Raw genomic sequence first — 22,142 nt, forward strand, 5'->3', positions numbered from 1 at the left:
ATTGTGAAGCTGATCACCTTAAACAATGTGACATCACCAAAGATGTGTCAACTACAAGTGTTATAATCCCAAAGGATTCAACATATTTTATTACTAAATAACTGCTGTAACACGATACTATCAACTATGTGAAAAATGTGTGACATTAGCCAATACAGAATCAAAATTTAATACATAATGAAAAGAAATTTAATTTTTAAAATGTGCTGGAATTTTTTAACTGCTAAAACTAAGCCAGGATTGTGCCTTCAGCTAACAAATAAGAAATCTTATTTCTAAATCAGCAATTAAATTACTGGGAAACGTGGAAGAAAACTGCACAGCAACATTGCAAGACAGGCACTTTAAGTTTAATGGGTTAGGTACATTAAAGGGGGGAGGAGGGGGGCAATCCATAATTATCAGCAATGATCAAATAAACATCTAAAAAAACATTGCAGAAATTATTTTGTCTGAAGTGGGGTTTATTTATAAAAACATATATCAACAGACTATTTTAAAATTTTATTGGGTTTTAAAAACATTTGCAGGAGTGCCATGATGCAATTCTAAATGGGAATTTTGTGCTTTAATTGTAAGAGAAAAAAATTGTATGAGTCTAATTGAATTTAAGCTAGACTAAGTAAAGTGGCAAAAAAGACTAGAGATTCTTTTAAAAAATTATTAAAAATCTATTGTGTCAGAAAAGCTAACTAGGCAGCAATACAAAATATTTGCAGATATTCTGTGTGGATAACACCACACAGATCCCACTCTTGATCCAAGACTAGTAAAATTATTCTCATTATAAACTTTTTTAAAATTTTGTAGATATAAAATTTACTATCTTTGAATATCAGGTGCAAACTTAATTTCACAATCAATATTAAATTCAACTTGTGTAAAACTCCATCATCAATTAAATAATAAGATAAAGTGAGGGAGATCTTAGCTAATCAAAAAAAATTAAAATACAATGTCAGTAAACATAGAAGTAGGCCAGTTGTTTGTTCTTGAATTTGTATGCCTTATGTTCATTTGTATACAAGTTTTTAAAAAAATTTAGACTGTTAACATCTTTTAATAGTACCGATTATTTGTTATTGTTTAAGGTATCAGGAAAAAAAAAAGAAAGAAGAAATAAAATTGCAGCTAATGAGGTTAATGACAATCAGCATGACCGATGCCATTCCTTTGGCGGAGGTGGGTGCTGGTGCCGTTCACCAGCCCACCAGTAGCACAACATTGGCCAGCATCCTTTGAGCCTTCCTCTCCCCCAACTTCCTCTTGTTCCTTGTGCTCCCTCTCCAGCTTGGCACAAACAGATGTGTGGAAGTAGTACACGACAAAGGCGTTAGCCACGATGACAGCAGCAAGCACCCCCCAGGTGTTGAGAAATGTCGGAGCCTCCATTTCATGGACCACAACACTGTCTGTTATCTCCAAATATAGGGCATTCAGCTGTTCATATGTCGTCATGAATATGCACATATGAAACAGTTGATGGCTGTGACCCAAGATATCAAACGTACCTGTTATTGATTGTTTAAATAAAATTATGAATGGGCTTTCTTTAACAACCTACAATATATACATGATAGAAATTATATTCTACTTTTTTTAAGTATTTAAAAACCATACAAGTAAACTTTTTTTAAAAAATATAATTTTAATGATCTTTTAGAAACACACCACTTTTTCTAATAAATGTCATAAATAGTGAAATCAAAATTCAGTGTATTCATTACGTTATACAAAATTCAGAAATTACTGAATTATCAAAATAACAGATATTTAGATGCAGAATGCTTATTAATGTTTTGTAACAAAACTTTCCTCACATGCCCACAGTTAACTTACCAGGAGAAAACCTTTGAGGAATGTCAGAGCCAAAGAAGAAACCTCCAAGAGTGAACCAAAACATTTGCTGAAGGTGGTGCTTAAAGCTTGCCTCCCATGCACCATTACGTACAAACAGCCAAATTCTGTACCTAGCATTGGAAACACAATACAAATGAACAAGCACAAATACACCCCAGATCTTTGCATGTTTGCTTACAAAAGAAATAAATAAAGAGGCACCCCAAGTTTTATTTCTATTATTAAAACAAATGTCACGCCAACAGTTTTATCTTGAATATAATGAATATAGGAAAATCAGTAAAAACCCAAAGCCACGTTTACACTTGCAATATGTATACTATACACGTCTAGAAAAAATATTACTATTATTATAACTAAATTTTATCAGAACATGCATTTGCGGGGCGGGGTTGTGTGTGTGTTGGGGAAGCTACTCACTTATTGCGAAGTTTTTTTCTAGACATGTATAGAGTACATGCCACAAGTGTAAACGCTGAGTAACCAAGGCAATTTAAAAACACAAACCATACTTACCAAATAGGGAAAATTAACCATATGTAAATGGAGAGAACTGAAGACATCTGCCAGATGCGCCTGGTGAAAGGGTAGGGACGTTTGTATTTTGTTTTAGATATAGAGCAGCAGATACAGACAAGGAGGGCCAACACTGCCCCCACTGGTATGGCCAGCTGAAGAAACAAGGTAAAAAATAGGTTTTTTAAACCGCAATAATACTGGATAAGAGGATAGATTCTGTTAAGAGTAAATACTATTGTAACACTGAAGGTAATATTTTCATATAAATGTTATGAGCATTCTGTTGTCTAATGCTTTGAGTATTACAAAAAAAAAGTATTTTTATACATTCATTAAACATGTTTTAATCTTGTAAAACAATTATACTGAGGACACTAGTTCTGTTTTAAAACTATTATTTGTTATCTAAAATATTAAAGAATTATTACTATTCTTTCAGCTAAAATAATAAAAATGTATAAGATGTCAAAAAATGGTCCTTCACCTGGTGTGAAAGAGAGCCAAGAAAACTCTCATGCAGACAATACCAGTAATGGAGCATGGTGCTACCAAAGCCATACAGTCCGATCCCCGCATAGTCAAACATAAAACAGGTGTAGTGAACCAACTCTGACCTGTAAACCAAAATATTAAGATTTAGAAACACGCTGTGTTTATAGTAACAGATTTTAGAACATAGAATGTACCTGGTAAATAAAAAACACTTTCGGATATAATTTTTTTTTACAAATTTCTAAAACTTGTTCACCTTCTACAGCCAAAGCCCTTCCATTGCTGGTGACAATGGTCAGTTTATACAGTATTATTAATTAATTTCCAAGCAACTTGTTATTTGTTTGTCTTGGCCATTTGACCACCTAAAGTGACCAAAGTGACTTTGGCAGAGATGGCAAAGTATTTTCAACATAAACGTATAAAGTTTAAAAGATTATTCAATTACATGAAGAATTACACTATTACAAACACAATTAAAATCATCCAATAACAAATGTCGGACATGCAAGGGGTAGGGAAAAGGCAAATAGTTCAATTTTTGTGGCAGCTGCTAATTAAACGTAACATATACACTCTTTAACAAGGTCTTTAAAAAGCCAGAATAAATTTATATATCTACCTAAATGTCTAACATAAAAGACCTACCTATTCTGTAAACAGTGGGCACCAGAGCTACACATGTACAGTATAATCATGGTGATGATTCCCACACTGAGAGGCCACATGTAAGGATCAGATATTAAATCAAACTCCATCCACCACATCCCTCCCCTGATTAACACCATGATCAGTGCCAGCAAATGGGTCCAAATGTTCAACAGTTCATTGTGCCACTGTAAGGAATAAAAAATAAATGTGACTGTCGTTTGTAGATAACCAGAAATAGTTATCCATCATCTATCCATACCAGTATGTTGCTGACTAAAATAAAACAACAAAAAAAAGAACAGATTTTGTAAAGTGCTATCTAATTATTCTGTATTCAGCTCAAATCCTAAAAAAATAAATGTAACCAACCTGGAAGATGCTTAAGAAGTAAGAATGCCATGGATAATGCAACTGCCTAAACCCTTTAAGAACATGAGGCTCATGAAACAGAACTGGAATCTCCTCCTTAGTCAAGGAGGCTGGAAGGAAGGTTACCATGATTTAGTAGTTCAGTGGGAAGCTGAAATAACAAGTTGGATTATATTACTTTTGCTGTCATCCACAGAAATTTAACATTAATAAACCTCTCATACTTCCAATATACTAATTCAATAACCTCATGTTTCTAATAATTTATATAGTGATTTATTATTTGTGGACTTAATGATTTTTCTTATCAAACAAAAACTGATTCATGCTGAGTATTAAAATGTATTTTTGTATGGAAACAAGAATACTTTTTAAAGAATTTTTTCTGTTGTTGTACATAGTATTATAATAAGCCATTAGATCATCACAGGTTCATGATCCTAGTTGTTCCATTCATCACTCACTGACAGGAGTGGTATAACTATAATGAATTTTTTTTTATTGAATGTGGAATGATTACTCACTGAGCTGGTATGTTTTTAAACAGGATCACTGCAGTTTTATTATAATTTGACAAAATGTAACTATGTATGCCTGTAAAATGTGTTTGTTACAGCAAATGTTTTGACTTTTACTGGTAGGTCTATATATTACTGATAATGATTCAACACAACAATTATATATGATAATTTAGGTGTTAATATGTTATGTTCATATAAAACAGACCTAGGCTTATAGATTTCCTTAAAACTTGATTGTATTTGTATATGAAACACCCATACTTATACTATTCTTGTGTTAATTATTCTGAAGTAGTGGAATTATAATTACTGAAGACTAACCTGCTTCTCAATTTTTGGCAATGTAGGTCATTTAATTTAAAGTTACCAAATAAATGAATAAGAAATAAAATAATTTAAAACTTTGGCTTCATAACCACACATTAGATTCTATATGTATATGGTTAGGAATTATGGTTAGACGTATGGTAGGACTAAGTTTGCAGTTACTGGTAGCATTGACATTAGTAGGTCTTTTTTAGGGTCTTGCCAAAATGCAAGATGTGAATCACAAAATGGCAAGGCGTTAAATTGAAAGAAGGTTAAGAAAACGGCATTTTACCCCCAATTGATTAGTAGCATCGTATAGAGAAATAACGCTGATATTTCTCAAAATCTTACTACACCCGAATTCCATTCAACATGCCGATGATTTACAATATATTAATTTTAATATAGACTAATTTATTTTTAGTAACTTTATTTCAGTTGTTTTTATAATAATGTAGGTGTTGACCTCAAATGCATTTCAAGTCCAATAAATCTGATCTTCCAATTTTTACCACCCATGAAATTTGTCTATGATTGAATAACTTCTTTCTATGGTGTTGAATTTGAATAACATGTCATTTGAAACAGCCCATACGGAGCCAACTGCATTTTATAATTTAAATATGTTACTTTAGGCCTAAGGAAAATATACTTATTTTTCTCTTCCTTTTGACATAATTTTTTAATTTTATATCAATCCTAAATTTTCCCCTGATATTTTTCAAAAAAAAATAGGCCTGTTGTTAAATATTGCTGTTTTTACTTCAATTTTATGTCATGTGCTTTATTCTCTTTATGAACTCACAGAGACCCCAAATAAGTTTTTTCATGTTAGCCTACTTGGTTTTGGGAAAGACTAACGTAACATTGTCCCTAATTTAGATAGCAATGTTTATGCTAAGATGTATGCTCTTGGGCCTACTGCTATCGAAATTAATCTGAACTCAAAGACCAGATGGGATTTTTCTCCCACTGACAAGAAAACGTGAGCAGGCGATCATAGGAGCAACGATGTTTAGAATTGGCATAATTTTTTGTCTCTTAAAAAATCAAGACCCAGATTTTAGATATAGAAAAACAAATTTAAAAAAACACTCATAACACATCTACATCTCTTGCACATCTAGAGAAAAATCTAAAAGCATGAAGCGAAAATGTCTTGTTAATTACGTCTCCCTATTGAGTATTGACCCATGATTCCGCAGGTATGTCTCGCATTTTTTCTTCTCGCAATTTACCACCTCGCCACTTTGCATTTAACCAAGATCACCTTCTTCAACAACATTCTATTGTGCCATAAAGAAAAATCCACTGCAAACCCTACAGAATGCCTAATTAGTATTTTCTAGACGTGATTAATTTCTGAAGAGTCATTATTAATTAATTAGGTAGGCCTAGCCTATAGCCTTATACTTATAGTATAGTTAGTTATAGGCCTAACAACTAATATTAGTAAATAATATAATAAATAGGCCTAGGGGCCTAAGGCTTATTAAATCATCCCTAGGTCTAGTTTTTATTTTATTGCATTCTCCTTTGAACTTTAAATCAACAAATAAATTATAATAATTTAAAGTTAAGTTATATAATCCATACTATTTTTTAAAAGTATGAATGAAGTCAATGGCCGTAGTGCCGCAGTCAGTATGTGTGACGTGTTGCCGGTTGTTACAAAACTGATAGATTTCTAGATGACTAGATTCTAGATCTTGAACTCAGAATTTATTCATGAGTACAAATTCAATACTAGTACTTTTCCGTCTTGTAGTCTTTGACTGTGTTACCAGCAAACACCGTTTAGTTTTCTTCCCATTTTGGAATCTTAAATAATATGGATCTACACCTATTTTCCGCCCCCCTCGCCCGGGGCCAGTCAAGGTTTTAGACTGAGTTTCAGTACTGACTTTTTTTTTATTGCTATACTATACTAAACTAGTACTTCCTAAGCCAAGGGCGATGTAAACAAATGCACTAGGATGACTGTGCCAGGTACGGCTGGCAAGGAACTACAGGAACGGAGGCCCAAAAGACAATTGTCTGTTTACACCTGAGACAAAGCTGACATACTAATATAATAAATATATTATAGTCAATATCTAAACCCCTATTCGTTTTCTTTTTTTTATTGTGTATATTAAAGTAGTTTAAATGCTAGGCTAAATAGGTCCTCTGTTACGATAAAATCATACATGTACTGTTTAAAAAATAGTACTCAAATAAAAAGCTATAGAAAAGAAATTTTTTTTTTAAATGCTTTAGGAAACAATTTTTATAAACAAAACTAAAAAATAAAGTTTGGAAATTTCAAATTACTAAAACTATGCTGTGTGATTAGCCTGGTGTCCATGATTTTAAAATTATTCTATTACTTCTGTTTATGTCGAGAATTCTTATATCGGAAACATGCGTTCTCATAATGAAGATAGTAATTAATCGCTTGCTGTCCTGCTTAATACGTATTTTCTTTTATTTCCCATTGTACATTTAAAATAAATCACATTAGAACTCTTTTCCAGTAATTCTAGATCTACATTAAATAAATTTCAGATGTGTGTTTAAAAAAAATACAAATTGGCATTTACTAAATGTTAATTAAAAACTAGGAAGCTACTAGTGCTTTTGCTAGATCTATAGAGTTTAGGAATAACATAATACCGAAAGTAATTGATTTTAACTAGAATCTAGATTCTATCAACAAAAATTGTGCAACTTAAGTCTTACTTATATTTGAAATCTTCATTCATAACCAACACATTAAATTATTTGTATACAATTTTAATTTTAAAATACAGATTATAGGCTAAAAAATTAAAAAGAAGAAAACACCGTAGCCTGTTTTGACTTCCGCCAGGTAGCGCCAGCTAGGGAAGTAGCCCAGAAACTTTAAAAGGTGTTTCATTTATTATAAATACGAGCTTCAGGTAAGATTCTTGTTGATGTTGAATTATTATTTTTTTTTGTAAATAATTACTTACTGTTACTAGACTAGAACTAACTGAACTGTTACTGTTGTAAGTTTATATTAGTTCTTAGGATTTAGATTTTAGATCTAGACTCTATATCAAAAAGTTTGGTAATCTATCGTTTTGGGTACGTAAAATCGCCCGCGACTAGTAATGTGAAAGACAGGTGACTCCTTAAATTTTAATAAGTATTTCACATTTTGAGGAGAATTCATGTTTTGAAAAATACAAAAATGTTTCCTTGTTTCATTTATGTACATGTTTTCAAACAATTGAATTAAAACTTTTCAATAATAAATGAAGACTAGCGATGTTTCCAACAGATGCAACCACGCTCATTTACTATAGCAGCCATCTTGTTTAAGTTCTTTCTTTGTTAACTAATAGCGCAAGATTCAGGGGAAGGCAACTCTATTTTACAAATGGCTGCTGTTTATAAATTATATAGTATATAGGAAATCCTGTTCGTAAACACTGCTGTTTAAAGTTAATTTCTTGTCTATATTGATATATTTAGCTATTGATTTAGGTTTATTATTCATTTATCTATAATATTTGACACAAATATATCAAAATATACTTCTATTAAAACCTTGACAATGAGGTAACTTTTTCGTACATTAGAAGCCGCGGGCGATTTTACGTACCCAAAACGATAGATTACCAAAAGTTTAGTCTAGAATAAGATCTAGAATATCTAGATTAGATCTAGGAGCTAGGTTCTAGATAGTAGATATCTAGATCTAGTCTAGATCTAGATAAAATTGCCAAAAGTAGTAAAAAGTTAAGTAGTAATAAGTAGGCCTAATAAAAAAGTAAAAGTACCACCTACAGCTATGACCACTATTATAGTCTATATAGACTTATACTTATAGATTTAGCTAGCTAAGCTTAAAAAAGTGAAGTAGGCCCCTACTATTTTAATAAAATAATTTTATTAAGAAGACTGACTGCTAGATACTAGAGAGACCTAGATCTAGATCTATGTTATAAATATAATGTACTATTATGTAGTATGTATGTAATAGATCTAGTATGCAACTATTCAAGAAGAAGACAGAAGACTAGATTCTAGAGTCTTTATTTTTTTTTAATTTAAGGTAAACTATTTATTAAACTTGAGTCTTGGCTTGAGTAAACTAAACTTTTACTAAACTTGCTAGATCTAGATTTAGGCCCAGAGTTTCTTCCAGTCATCTAGGGCCTATAAGCATTTCAAAAGTTTTAGTTTAAAGCCTAGTCCAGCTAGACTTTTAAAGACTAACACACTCATCACTGCCAACAATAATAAACACTAACAGTTGAGTTTGAGTACAGAACACTACTGTCATTACATTGTAACACTGAATGAAATAACAGTAGGGCCTAATAGTATAGGCATACAGTTAATAATAACTTAATACTATAACAGTAGACTAAGTAAAGTAAGATAGTTTAGTTCGTCCACTACTACTACTTAATTGGAGTCTAGGTATCATTAGGCCTAGATCTAATTATTCATAGTCGGTAGGCCTATAGGCCTACTTAAATAATAAACTGCAGAACACAATACTAGAAGAGATTGACTACCCTACACAGTTTACTTATACTTCTTAGTTAGTGTTAGAGTGTTAGTAGTAACATGTACATGATTGATAGTGATTTTTTAGTTTATTGTGTATTAAAGTCTAGCTGTAGCTACTAAAATACTTGGGGGTGGACACAGTAGGACTAACTCATTCTAATTGATATCCTAAATATAAGAATAGATCAAGATGTTAAGATAGATCTACTATTATTAAGCCTACTGAAGTTATTCATCTTACATCTGAATAGTGAATAATTTACTAATAGGCTTAGCTCAGTGGTTCTTAACCTTTTTGCAGATAACAAACGTCAGCAGTTGCATACACAACCAATTGTAATAGTACTATTTTTTTAGCCATCTAAATAGACCCATTGCCTTACTTAATTTAGGCCTAATAATAGTATATTGTCAACGGTAGTCATAATTTACCCATAATAACTTTATTTGACCTAAAAAAAAATATTTTTATCAGATGCTTGGTACAGTAGGGCTAGGCCTATTAAATTTAATATATTGTCACATTTTATTTAACTTTGTTTCATTGCAAAGAATAGAACACCCACCACAATGAAATCTAAACACCTCATTTAATACACAAAGTAACTGATTTAAGGACTGTAGTAAGTGAAATAGTTCATTTTCAAAAATCTATAATTTGTGTTCATGGCCAACAAAAATTTAAACAGTGATAGTTGGGACTTGTAACCCAACCTAAAAAATTCAAGCAACACACACTCTGGATTTTTTTTTAAAGTTATGATTATGGTACATCTTAATCTGCTTGTGCTTATTATAGAATGATGGAACTATGCCTCATCATACTCCTATTGCTATTTAATCAACCTATTTAAATATGAATCAGGCTGGAAGTGTTTCTTCATTGAATCTGGTCTCTGCTGTGTGGATTGTTACCTCCCCTTGCTTTTTTAATCTGGATGTTGAATAAGGTTTTACTAGGTATTTGTTTCTGTTGAACCAGTCAGGTGTTGCGTCAAGTTTAGCTCTAGAGCTTGCCTGGTGGGTGAATCAAGTCTCATTGAATTTTATCTTGTGGACGAATCAGGTCTTTTTTAGTAATCACTGTCAGGTTAGTGAATGGGCTGTCATATATTTGGAGGGTGAATCAGGTCTCACATGTTGAGTTAGTGAGTCGGGTCCCACACATCTGGTGAGTGAATCAACTCTCTTATATTTGGTGAGTGAATCAATTCTCACACATCTGTTGAGTGAGTGAATCAACTCTCTTATATTTGGTGAGTAAATCAATTCTCACACATCTGTTGAGTGAGTGAATCAAATCTCTTATATTTGGTGAGTGAATCAATTCTCTCACATCTGTTGAGTGAGTGAATCAACTCACACATCTGTTGAGTGAATCAGCCCTCACACATCTGTTGAGTGAGTGAATCAGCCCTCACACATCTGTTGAGTGAGTGAATCAGCCCTCACACATCTGGTGAGTGAATCAACTCTCACACATCTGTTTAGTGAGTGAATCAATTCTCACACATCTGTTGAGTGAGTGAATCAACCCTTCACACATCTGTTGAGTGAATCAACCCTTCACACATCTGGTGAGTGAATCAACCCTTCACACATCTGGTGAGTGAATCAACCCTTCACACATCTGGTGAGTGAATCAACCCTCACACATCTGGTGAGTGAATCAACCCTCACACATCTGGTGAGTGAACCAACCCTTCACACATCTGGTGAGTGAATCAACTCTCATACATCTGGTGAGTGAATCAACTCTCACACATATGGTGAGCAAATCGGGTCCCACATATTGAGTGAGAGAATAAAGTGTTGTCTTACCCATTGTTTCTTATTCAAACACAGCAACTTGGTTCCTCTCAAGCCAACAGGAAATGTCTACTTATGTTTTCTGTCTTGCCAATGAAATCCTGTGTCTGGGGATGAGTAGAAGGGGATAACACATATTTTGTTCTAGCAAAGTGGCTGTTGGATAGATTACGTTAGCAGTGCATAATGCTGGGTTATAAATGACTTTTCTTGTAAATTAGATATTTGGTTGACAGTTTGTAATAATAATAATAATGCCACAGATATTTTGAAAACGTATTTTGATGTTAGAGACCCAATCATAGGAATCTCTCTCAACAGTAACTCTTTCATGTTCGATACAAAAAGTTGATGTAGTAATAATGGTGGTCATATTAGTGTGTTGAACTTACAAGCACAGGTGGATCAAAACGTACCCAGAAAGATTACAGATAGGTGTAATTTGCTAGCTTGTTTATCGTCTTATTAAAAAGTGTTCCTCTAAACATCAGTACAAAAAAAAACATGCGAATTAAGAACTGAAAGTGAAACAGTCTTAATGGTGTTGTACACACATCCCAGTTTCAGGATCCCAAGACTTCTGTAGTTGTGTTGTTACTTTAGTGGTTTGAAGCTCATGTCTAGGCTTTGGTGGGGGGGGGGGGGGGGTTATACGGTAGTGTAAACGGCTTTTTTTTTAATTTAGTGTTTAGAAATTTCGTGTGGAATCAATGGACATGTACTACCGCAATGAACACATCCAGCCCGAAACTGATAGCAATTGTAACAATTGGGTTGCAACTTGAAACTCGCCACTGCAAGTAGAGCATCAGCTGGTTCGCTTGTGTTTAAACGGATTAGAATAACAATAAAACCAATGATGCTACCGACAGTCCTTAAAATAGGTAAAGACGACTGCAGGGGACTATACATCGACATAACCGCATGACAAACAACATAGTAGAGCGTTTCTTAGACATTTTCTCTCTGGGTGGACTTACTCCGGGTCCCTCCCCTTTACCCCCCCCCCCCCCCACCTTAGCAAGAAGTTGACTCTGCTAATTAAATTGATGGCAGCTCACGTTTAAATTGTTGAGTTTTGTCGTTAAAATGATACCACTGGGACTGACTGGGAAGAGGAGGGAGAATAAAGCTTCATCCGTTTCTATGGCAACAGAAAGCGACTGGCAAGTCTCGGTTTTCATCTCGGACATTCTTGTCTCACGTGGTTCAAAATAATTCATTTCAAGTAACGGCTGTGGCTAGCCTTCGTGTACTGAACGACTTTGTTAAAAAGTTGCGCTAGCTTTTGTGTTTTGAGAGTGTGCACGCTAATCTGTGGGTTGTTGTGTGTTTCTCTGTCCATTACGTACAATCTGGGGGTGTTCCACTCCTTTGTTTTTACCGTTAATTTTTTTGTCATCACGTAAGTTGTGCCGTCGCTACTGTTGGCCAATGGTAAAAATGTCTTAACAAATTTAGACCTACGTGGATGAAGAAACCTGCTAATGTTTTTTTTCCAGTGTTGAGTTCATGGTCTAGACACCAACAGTATCTAGATCTGTTTACAGTTTTTGTTTTTAAATTACTGTTCAACTATTTCCTGATAGATCTGGAGCAGATGGTGAACTCTCCACCCCGCATTCACACTAGTTACTGCACTCATACGTCGGACACAAAGTGTTACACAATAATTACACAAACCGCCGCCCGGATACTAGATCTGCTTACATTAACCGCTAGAACGACATTAAACCATGTTTTCATTCTCCGACACTACTTCATATTACATCCACGGTTCATTATCCTGGCTTCAAAGCAGCTCCTACCCTCGCCTTCCGATACTCAATATTGGCAACGATTGGAGTTACTAACTGCGTTTATTATTAAAATTAGTCTATGAGGTAATACCTAAAATTCCACAACATACATGCTCTCATGCCCATGCAATACACTGAAATACCATTCACAACAATGATACGTGCAATGGGGTAGTATTGTAACAGTTTGAGACTCGCTACGTGAGATCTGTGTAGAGTGGGTTATGACTCAGCAGATAGATCAGCTTAAAGAATACACTTTTGTTTAACAATAACTAACATTGTTTATTGTATGCTGTTTATTCTAGTTTCTTCAAGATTATTTTGCATCAACCGTTCAAAAATTGACTCTCCAAAAAAATAAAGCGTTAGTAAGATATAGGATTAGAGTTAACACCGGTTGGTAGTATTACATTGTATTTAACTAACAAAGGAAAGATACCTGAGGGCCCTCTTGAATATACAAGGACGTGTCAAAATTAATGATTTGGACAAGGGTACTTTATTTATTTCCTTAAGGCCCGAAACCCCGTTGTTGACTTGCCTTTCTTCCTCCTTTTCACTGCTCCGCCCCAATCATATCACTTTTTAAAAAAAATATCTTTGGACTCGCTTGGCATTTTAACACTTTCACACAAACCCCGCCATGGAGCACCTTCCCTCTGTGGGCATCCTATACGGTGTTTATCTTCATGATGCTGGATGTACCGGGCCTCGGGACTTGTTCCCCCCCCCCTCCCTCCTCACGTACTCATACACACCCCCTGTTATCAGTTCAGCGGGGCTGGCTAGGGACGGCTACTTTTTGCTACCTTAGCTACCTCTGTGGCTACCCTTTGACGTAGTGTAGTAGTCTGTTATACATAAATTATGTTTTGATCAGTAATTGAACGACCAGTATTCATTTTAACATTAAAAATCTAAAGAATACGAGCCGACCCGCAGCGTATCATACGCCGCTATTTAGTTGTTTTATTTTCTACTTTTCAGTAATTCATAATTTGTGAATTCGACAGTACCAATACTGCCACTGAAAATATTTGCTTTAAAACACTAACCCCCCCCCCCCCCCCCTCCTTTCCCCTAACCTCGACCCTACCACCCCCCCCCCCCCCGTGAAAGCAGCCTCCTCTTAGTTAATTCTTAGTTACCTCCTGTAAGTTTAAAATCGAACTAAATTATCTGCCCTTAATAGAAACCCGGCTCTACGATTTGTAAACATTTAGCTTTGTATACATTTAGCGTGACCACAACTCGCCAGACAATGTGGGGGTGGTAGTGATAGTGATAGAGAGAAAGAGAGGGGGACTGCAAGGAGGCGCTTGCAGCTTGTTTTCTAACTGCTCCCAGAAGAGAATTATATATATAGATTATATGGTACCAGAATGACCAAAGAGAATACTGCTATAGAAAATTAGCACGTGATTATGCCAATAGCGACTGTGGTGTGCCGGGTATGAAAGAATGACATTTGTCGCTAAGCCCATTACATGAAACCATTTTCATTTTCCCTTACGGTATTTATTAACACTAGGCTATATAGTTACTTTCCTGTGTTTTGTGTCCCAACTATTCAACTATATTAAATCTAGGTCATTTTTAATCTTTAAAAAATAAATAACAACAACGATTTACTAATTTTGATATTTAGTTTCATCATATTTCTCCATCTCCTTCCCACGTCAACACACTCTGTAGTCAACACAGTATGTGACGAATAATGTGTTCAGTGTTGCACTACGGTGATCAACCGTGTTATGTACTGCTGAACGAGCACATCACAGTTTTCCCACAATAAACCTGCAGCTGTACTGTATGTGTATGGCCTGTGCTGCGACACGTATGCTGTGATACCGTTGCATCCCCTACCCCCTCAGCCCAACCTGCTGTTTTATCTGGTTATGTGAACGTGTTGCTGTTGTATACATGTTTTAGTGATGTTGTGTACATGCCTTAGTCTTGTATGCATGCTACTAGTTTCATGTTAAAATCATGCATGCATGTTCTATATATTTGTACAAATTCTAGTCATGTATACATGTTCTACTGTTGCAATCTTATTCTGCTGTTCTGGCATTCATATGTTGCATACACGTGTTCTTATGTAGTATATGTTCCAGTCTCCTACTCATGTTTTAGTCATGTCCTTGTATTGCAAGCCGCCCCATAGAAATCTGCACTAATGAGTTTCCATAGAAAAGAATTGTTCCTTAAAATATCACGCACATTCTGACATTTTCAAACTGTGTATTTTGACGTATGGTGAGTAATCTATCCTTTTCCTTTCTTTATTCTCAGCATGCTCCTTTCCCCCCCCCCCCCCCCCCACCCCTTTTGTATTTTTAAATGGCGCGACTCTATTTTTTTCTTTCTATTTTTCCAGGTGAATTTGATAGACTAGATCTATTTCTCCCTTCTCTCTCTCCTCTTTGATTCGCTCACGCTCCTTCATAATATCTCTACGGCTTCTGTACTGCGAATTCATCGTTTCACTCCCTCCATTTTAACCCCCTCCCTCCCCCTGGCTGACTTAGTCATATAATGCTAGATAAAATGACTCTAGCGGCCACCTTGCTGATAATATCAAAAGCCCCGTTTACTCACGAGATAAAAGGCGGTAGGTTCCACTTCACACCATGGTGTATTTGAGCGCATACCGCACCGCTGAGCACACGTCACGATGCACTAGTCCGGTCGCTGACAAGTTGAAAACACGAGAGCGTTGTTCTGCTAGCTAATCCGTTACCGAGGGTCAGGCCGCTGTAAGCGGTAGCTGAGGGATTTGGTTACTTAGCTTAGCTCTGGCAGATTCGTCGCCTCAAAGACCCGATGCTTAAAATGTAACATCGCAGTTCGATTGTGGATATTTGGTGTGTTTTCCTTGTGTGGTGAACGTGTACAGTAGTAGTGTAAGTACCTTGACGTGGTTTTGTTTTTATCTATTTGTGCCTTCTGGGTTGTATTTCTTGGCTTGGTTTTTATCGACTAAAGCATTCTGTTCAGATAATCTAACACTGCAATGTATGTATAGCTTCTATATGGAATTTTTTAAATATATTTTTTGCACGAAACGAAACCTAATTACTGAAAAAACACAGTGCTCAAAATATTCCAGAATATGTTTGTGAACAACCAGTCAGGACAAAAACATGCATTTTAAAGATTGTTTTTTTTCTAAAATTGTGGTAACCTGAGCATTGTATGTTTAAATAATCTCGAGCGTAATGTGTACATGTTTCTTATCCTCACGTATGCTGACCTGGAACAGTTTTACTGGACTGTATACCTCTATTTCAGTCAAGATGATTAAACTCGTTTTGGGCTGAAATAATGTGTAATAATGTCCATTGACGTGTTAAACGCGGATAATTTAATTTAAAATAGGCTGCGACTCTAATAGTGGCCATTATAGCAACTAACGAACTGTATAAACAAAAAAAAAGTCATTCGTCTGTCGAGCTTGAAATCATCTTAGATTTATTTGCTTTACAGTGACCGATATTTTTGCAAGAAAATGTTAGTCTCCCTTTATTGGCATCTTTTTGTCCCCTTTTTAATCTTCCAGTAGAAAGTTTAACTGATGTAACGTGTGGTATTTTGATACAAAATGAGACATTCATGTACTTGTGTCTTTAGACGCATGCGGTAAGTATGCTAGTCACTCAATGAGGGGGTGAGACTGGTGTACTTGCTTGCTGTCTTCCGGCTGTTAACTCACGCCACGACACACTGACTAGATATTTTTACTTGTGTGTTGTGCTTGTTTTAAATACATAGCTGGCAATTGAGAAGATCCGGATCGACAAAAGCTACGGGGTAACCAAGCTGACGTGTTTATGCTCGAGAATCCCACGTTTGATCTTGTAATGTCTTGGACAATTTAAAAACTCGAAGAGATTTATATTTTCATGCTGTCTATTTGAAAAAGAAATTATGTTCCTGTGGTTAGCTTTAGTTAACAATCAGTTTATGTCAAAAGAATGTATTTTTTTTAACTGTACGTTTTTAAATATTTTTGCTCAAACGAAACCTCATTACTATAAAAAAAAACAGCGTTCAAAATGTTCCAGAAAATTATTGTGTCTAACCATTAGGGGCAAAAAAAAACATACATTTTGAGATTTAAAAAAATTCTTGTGGTTAGCTTATAGATCTATAAAAAAATATTCTTGTGTTGTGTGTGTGTGTTTTTTTTTTATTACAACTGAACTATAAACTAACTAGTCTGTGGTTAATTTAAAGCCATGTCTAAAAATAAAGATGATTTGTATATGCTAATCAACAACCCCGGAAACCACAGTAGAGTTACTTCCCTTGTATGATCTTGTATTCAACTTCAAACGTTGACCTTTAAAACCTCAATTAGATATGAACCGTTTATAAAGTGTATAAAATACTATCAGCTCCCCGCTGTTGGGGGATTCAGTGTAAAACGTGTAGTGTTGGGAGCAGAATTTTTTTTTTTATCTGTAGCAGAACGTGTCGGGTTTACATCATCACGCGGGGCCGTGAGTTTTACTGGCATTCCTCATATGTTGTTCATTTCACCTAACAGCTCTGGGATTATGTGTTTTTTTCATGGTTAACTCATCGGGTTTGGATTTTAGTACAATTTGATTTCAGAGAATTGAAATGTTTTGGGTTTGTGGGTATGTGTTGGTTTTTTTTTTAATTATTATTATTTGCGTTCAAGATTTAAGCTGGAAAAATTACGAGTGATGGTTTTCGATTCGCGATTGATGATAATCGTGACCCCGCGGCCTTGAAATTTTGGGCAGGAGACGGCACCCTATGAGTCAGGTGTAGGGGATGTGTGAATCGTGCCAGCACGCGATACAGCTATCGGCAATAAATTTCACGTTAATCACCGGGGGGGGGGGGGGGGGCACGGAGTTACATCCCTGCGTGAGTTGTCTTCCCCTTTTGTTTTCACCATCCGTCACAGAGCTGTCTATTGAAGGGTTGGGCGTGTTTTTGTCTGATGTTTTTTTTTTAGAAATCATTTTTTCTTAAAAACCTTAGGATCCTTGATTGAGACATTAATTTACGGTCTGAAAGCGCAGTTTAACTTTTTAAATTAATTCATGCTACAATGTAACGTGTTAGCTTCGATTTTAGCGGTTTGTCAAGCAGGATGCGAGCGTTTATGTTAGTTTGAGAGTTGGGCCCCACACGTGTCCACTTGAAAATGAAGCAACAGTACAAGCTGCTTCAGTGTTTCATCACGACACCACAGTTGTTGAGTCATTCGTTAGTAGACCGCTGTTGTTGCTTTCAAGGCCCTTGGTCAGTGAAACTTAGGGATCATGTAGGGTTATTTCTCAAAAATTCGTGGTCAATAACTCACAGGTTTATGGTCAGTATATTACAGGGTTAATTAAGAGTTGATCTGGGGACTGGTGCTAGCTGTTGAACAATGTAGGGACTGGTGCTAGCTGTTGAATGATGTAGGGACTGGTGCTAGCTGTTGAACAATGTAGGGACTGGTGCTAGCTGTTGAACAATGTAGGGACTGGTGCTAGATGTTGAACAATGTAGTGGACTGGGGACTGGTGCTAGCTGTTGAACAATGTAGGGACTGGTGCTAGCTGTTGAATGATGAGGGACTGGTTCTAGCTGTTGAACAATGTGGGGACTGGTGCTAGCTGTTGAACAATATAGGGACTGGTGCTAGCTGTTGAACTATGGAAGGATTGTTGCTAGGTGTTGAAAAATGTAGGGATTGGTGCTAGCTGTTGAACAATGTGAGGACTGGTGCTAGGTTTTGAACAATGTAGGGATTGATGCTAGCTGTTGAACAATATAGGGACTGGTGCTAGCTGTTGAACTATGGAAGGATTGTTGCTAGGTGTTGAACAATATAGGGACTGGTGCTAGCTGTTAAACAATGGAAAGATTGGTGCTAGGTGTTGAACAATGTAGGGATTGATGCTAGCTGTTTAACAATGTAGGGACTAGTGCTAGCTGTTGAACAATGTAGTGGACTGGGGACTGGTGCTAGCTGTTGAACAATGTAGGGATTGGTGCTAGGTGTTGAACAATGTAGGGATTGGTGCTAGCTGATGAACAATGTAGTGACTGGTGCTAGCTGTTGAACAATGGAAGGATTGGTGCTAGGTGTTGAACAATGTAGGGATTGGTGCTAGCTGTTGAACAAAGGAGTGGACTGGGGATTGGTGCTAGCTGTTGAATGATGAGGGACTGGTTCTAGCAGTTGAACAATGTAGGGATTGGTGATAGCTGTTGAACAATGTAGTGGACTGGGGATTGGTGCTAGGTGTTGAACAATGTAGGGATTGGTGCTAGGTGCTGAACAATGTAGGGATTGGTGCTAGCTGTTGAACAATGTAGTGGACTGGGGACTGGTGCTAGCTGTTGAACAATGTAGTGGACTGGGGACTGGTGCTAGCTGTTGAACAATGTAGGGATTGGTGCTAGGTGTTGAACAATGTAGGGATTGGTGCTAGCTGTTGAACAATGTAGGGACTGGTGCTAGCTGTTGAACAATGGAAGGATTGGTGCTAGGTGTTGAACAATGTAGGGATTGATGCTAGCTGTTGAACAATGTAGGGACTGGTACTAGTTGTTGAACAATGTAGGGACTGGTGCTAGCTGTTGAACAATGTAGTGGACTGGGGACTGATGCTAGCTGTTGAACAATGTCGAGACTGGTGCTAGCTGTTGTACAATGTAGAGACTGGTGCTAGTTGTTGAACAATGCTGTGACCAGGCAAATGTTTTCCAATAGACCCCCAACACTGGAGCCAATCAGTTGCTAATGTAATGGACTGCGTCGCTTAGGCAAACAGATCTGGACCGTGTTAACCATTTACCTGCCTACTCGCGCGGCCCGTGAGTCAATGTTTTATCACACGACGGCTGGTACCTTTTACCCACGGCCGGTACTCACATTGAGTCGTGGGTGGTCTAAGCTTACATGCTGTAACACTAGTAGACCCGATGCTTAGAGGTTATTCAGCGCGTATTGATCTGTATACATTAGCATAAGTCAAAGGTCATTGTAACAGAGTTATGTCAAACCTTCAACTTAAATGTAAAGACAGAATAGTGTACTGTAAAGTATTGTCTATTTTAAGTAGTTGGATGCATGCGTTTTGTCATAGCTCCAACATAAACGTAAACACAGAATAAGGTGAATTATCGTTTAAATAGTTTGATGCAAGCGTTGTTATACATGATCCCAAAACCAGTCTAGACTGCACAGAAATAGTTCATTGGCTGTGTTGTGAGGTTGATCTCTCCGCCTCATATCGCAATTAGTTGTATTGTTTAATCCGGTGAAACATGAGTCAGGAATATGTTGAAATCTACCGATAGATGGCGATCTTATCCACGTAATGTGTTTATCTAAGCGGAAATCTGTCACCGGTGGATACCTGCGCATGCGCGACCAGATTTCTACCCCTGTTGCGCGGCTTCCTGCAAGTTTTAACGTGTTCTATTATCTCGGGGGAAAATCTGGTCTGATCTTAAACGTAGTCTCCAGGTGTTCCTATCTCCCCCGCCACCTCACCCCGCCCCTCGGGGTTGTCATGGCGGTTGATGCCCCTGAAACTGATGTTTTTATTTCCGTATTTATTTAAAGGCACCACCCACGATTCTCCGACACGATGACGTATGGACGGCAGTTGTTCCCCTACAAATCAATTGCCGGTCTTTTTTTTTCTGGCACGGGAATCGCCCTTTTGATCTTCTCTTTAGCCCTTTACGTTCCTGTTGACTTTTTAACGACTCTTCGTGTTTAGAAATATTTCTTTCTGTTCACCCATGTTTGAGTACATGACACTTGTCTGGACAGCCTCTAGTGTTCCATTTTTAAATAACTTTCAGAATTATTGAAGGTCCTGATTTTTAAAATGTTTTTTTTTAAATATAAAATTAATCTTTTTTTACATAATAATTCAATTTATAAATGTAAATCTCATTATTGATCTTCTATGTTAACTAATCACATGTTTTATCAAGTAAGACAGAGTGAACTGTAATTGTTCAATGCTTTTTGTGTATCATTTAGTGATTCATTGGTTTCCTATTACTTGCCTTTTCTGAAGAAATGTATCGTTATACATTCATTCTCCCACTCTGTTAAGAAGAATTAGTGGACGATATGAGCCCGTGGTGAAAGCCGAGCCTCCGTGGTGGATATAGCACCATTGATACTTAACACATGCATCTATCACACTGTGCATCGTGGTGAGTTTTTAGACCGCTTGGGATCTCGAATTTTGAATTGTTTATTATTGTGTATTGCTTCAATCACAGTAAAGAGCGAAGACGGTTTGAATGATGTAGACATTGTGTTGTATTGTTCTAGTTTCTCTCCTCTCCCCCTCCCCCTCACACACATACCTTATCTCGTGACTGAACATAGACTCGTGTTTTTTGTTTTACCGAGCTTTCCCTTGTGTCTGGTCTCTCTAAGACTTGCGGCCAGTGTTACTCACCTTACACTCGTGTAAACAGTAGGGTGGGGAGAAGAAGGGAGGGGGGGTGACACTTGGCTCTTATATCATCCCCCCCCCCCCTTCCGTTCCCTTCATCAAACACGACTTTGTTGATCTTACCTTTTGCATTTCCCAAAACATATGCAGCTATTGTGAAGCGCATTGGAGCTCTCGATTAGGCCTTAGTACACCTGCACGTTAAGACAAAGATTTTTTTTTAAGGTAAATACTTTTTATTCAAGTGACATTCTTATTATATATTGTTCAGTTTGATTGGTTTCAATCCTATTTCGGTTTAAATTACACGGTGACCGAAATCTATGCGATGAAGTCATTTCCGGTATATACATCACTTGTAGATTGTTCCTGTTCTAGGTACGATCCCCTTGTGCTGGTCGAGCTTAGGGTACTCCAGCTTTCGGGAACTGCGGTATTTGTTTGGGTGGTTTCCCCTGCGTCCTCTTATAAACACAGGGCAAAGACTGCTCTAAACCTATGAAGTCAGAGTCAAAGAAATCTGGCGTTTAATCTGATTTATTTATAACGACTACCAGTACATCCGGTACTAGATCAAGAACAACTGAGTCAATAGTCATATATATATATATATATATATATATATATATATATATATAGAGAGAGAGAGAGAGAGAGAGACAGAGACAGACAGATAGATAGATAGATAGATAGATAGATAGATAGATAGATAGATAGATAGATAGATAGATAGATAGATAGATAGATAGATAGATAGATAGATAGATAGATAGATAGATAGATAGATAGATAGATAGATAGATAGATAGATATCGCATTGATAT

The 22,142-nt window shown here is 36.4% G+C and overlaps 2 protein-coding genes across 2 annotated transcripts in view; one reads left to right on the top strand and one right to left on the bottom strand.

Moving 5' to 3' along the window:
• Positions 1 to 4,036, bottom strand: LOC131931352 (membrane progestin receptor beta-like). Its single transcript, XM_059288138.1, has 6 exons — positions 3,892 to 4,036; positions 3,520 to 3,707; positions 2,864 to 2,993; positions 2,377 to 2,531; positions 1,840 to 1,970; positions 1 to 1,511 (listed from the first exon to the last, which is right to left on the bottom strand). Exons 1-6 carry the CDS (start codon positions 4,018 to 4,020, stop codon positions 1,141 to 1,143), a joined length of 1,104 nt encoding a protein of 367 aa, XP_059144121.1. The 5' UTR covers positions 4,021 to 4,036; the 3' UTR covers positions 1 to 1,140.
• Positions 4,037 to 7,518: 3,482 nt separating this feature from the next.
• Positions 7,519 to 22,142, top strand: part of LOC131931355 (focal adhesion kinase 1) — a 59,097-nt gene continuing 44,473 nt past the window's right edge. The window contains exon 1 of the mRNA XM_059288141.1: positions 7,519 to 7,642. The gene's annotated coding sequence lies outside the window, so the exon portion shown is untranslated. The remainder of the gene's footprint in view (positions 7,643 to 22,142) is intronic.

Source organism: Physella acuta, unplaced genomic scaffold, assembly GCF_028476545.2.
Source record: "Physella acuta isolate Inbredline_101_S28 unplaced genomic scaffold, ASM2847654v3 ptg001950l, whole genome shotgun sequence".
NCBI lineage: Eukaryota > Metazoa > Mollusca > Gastropoda > Physidae > Physella > Physella acuta.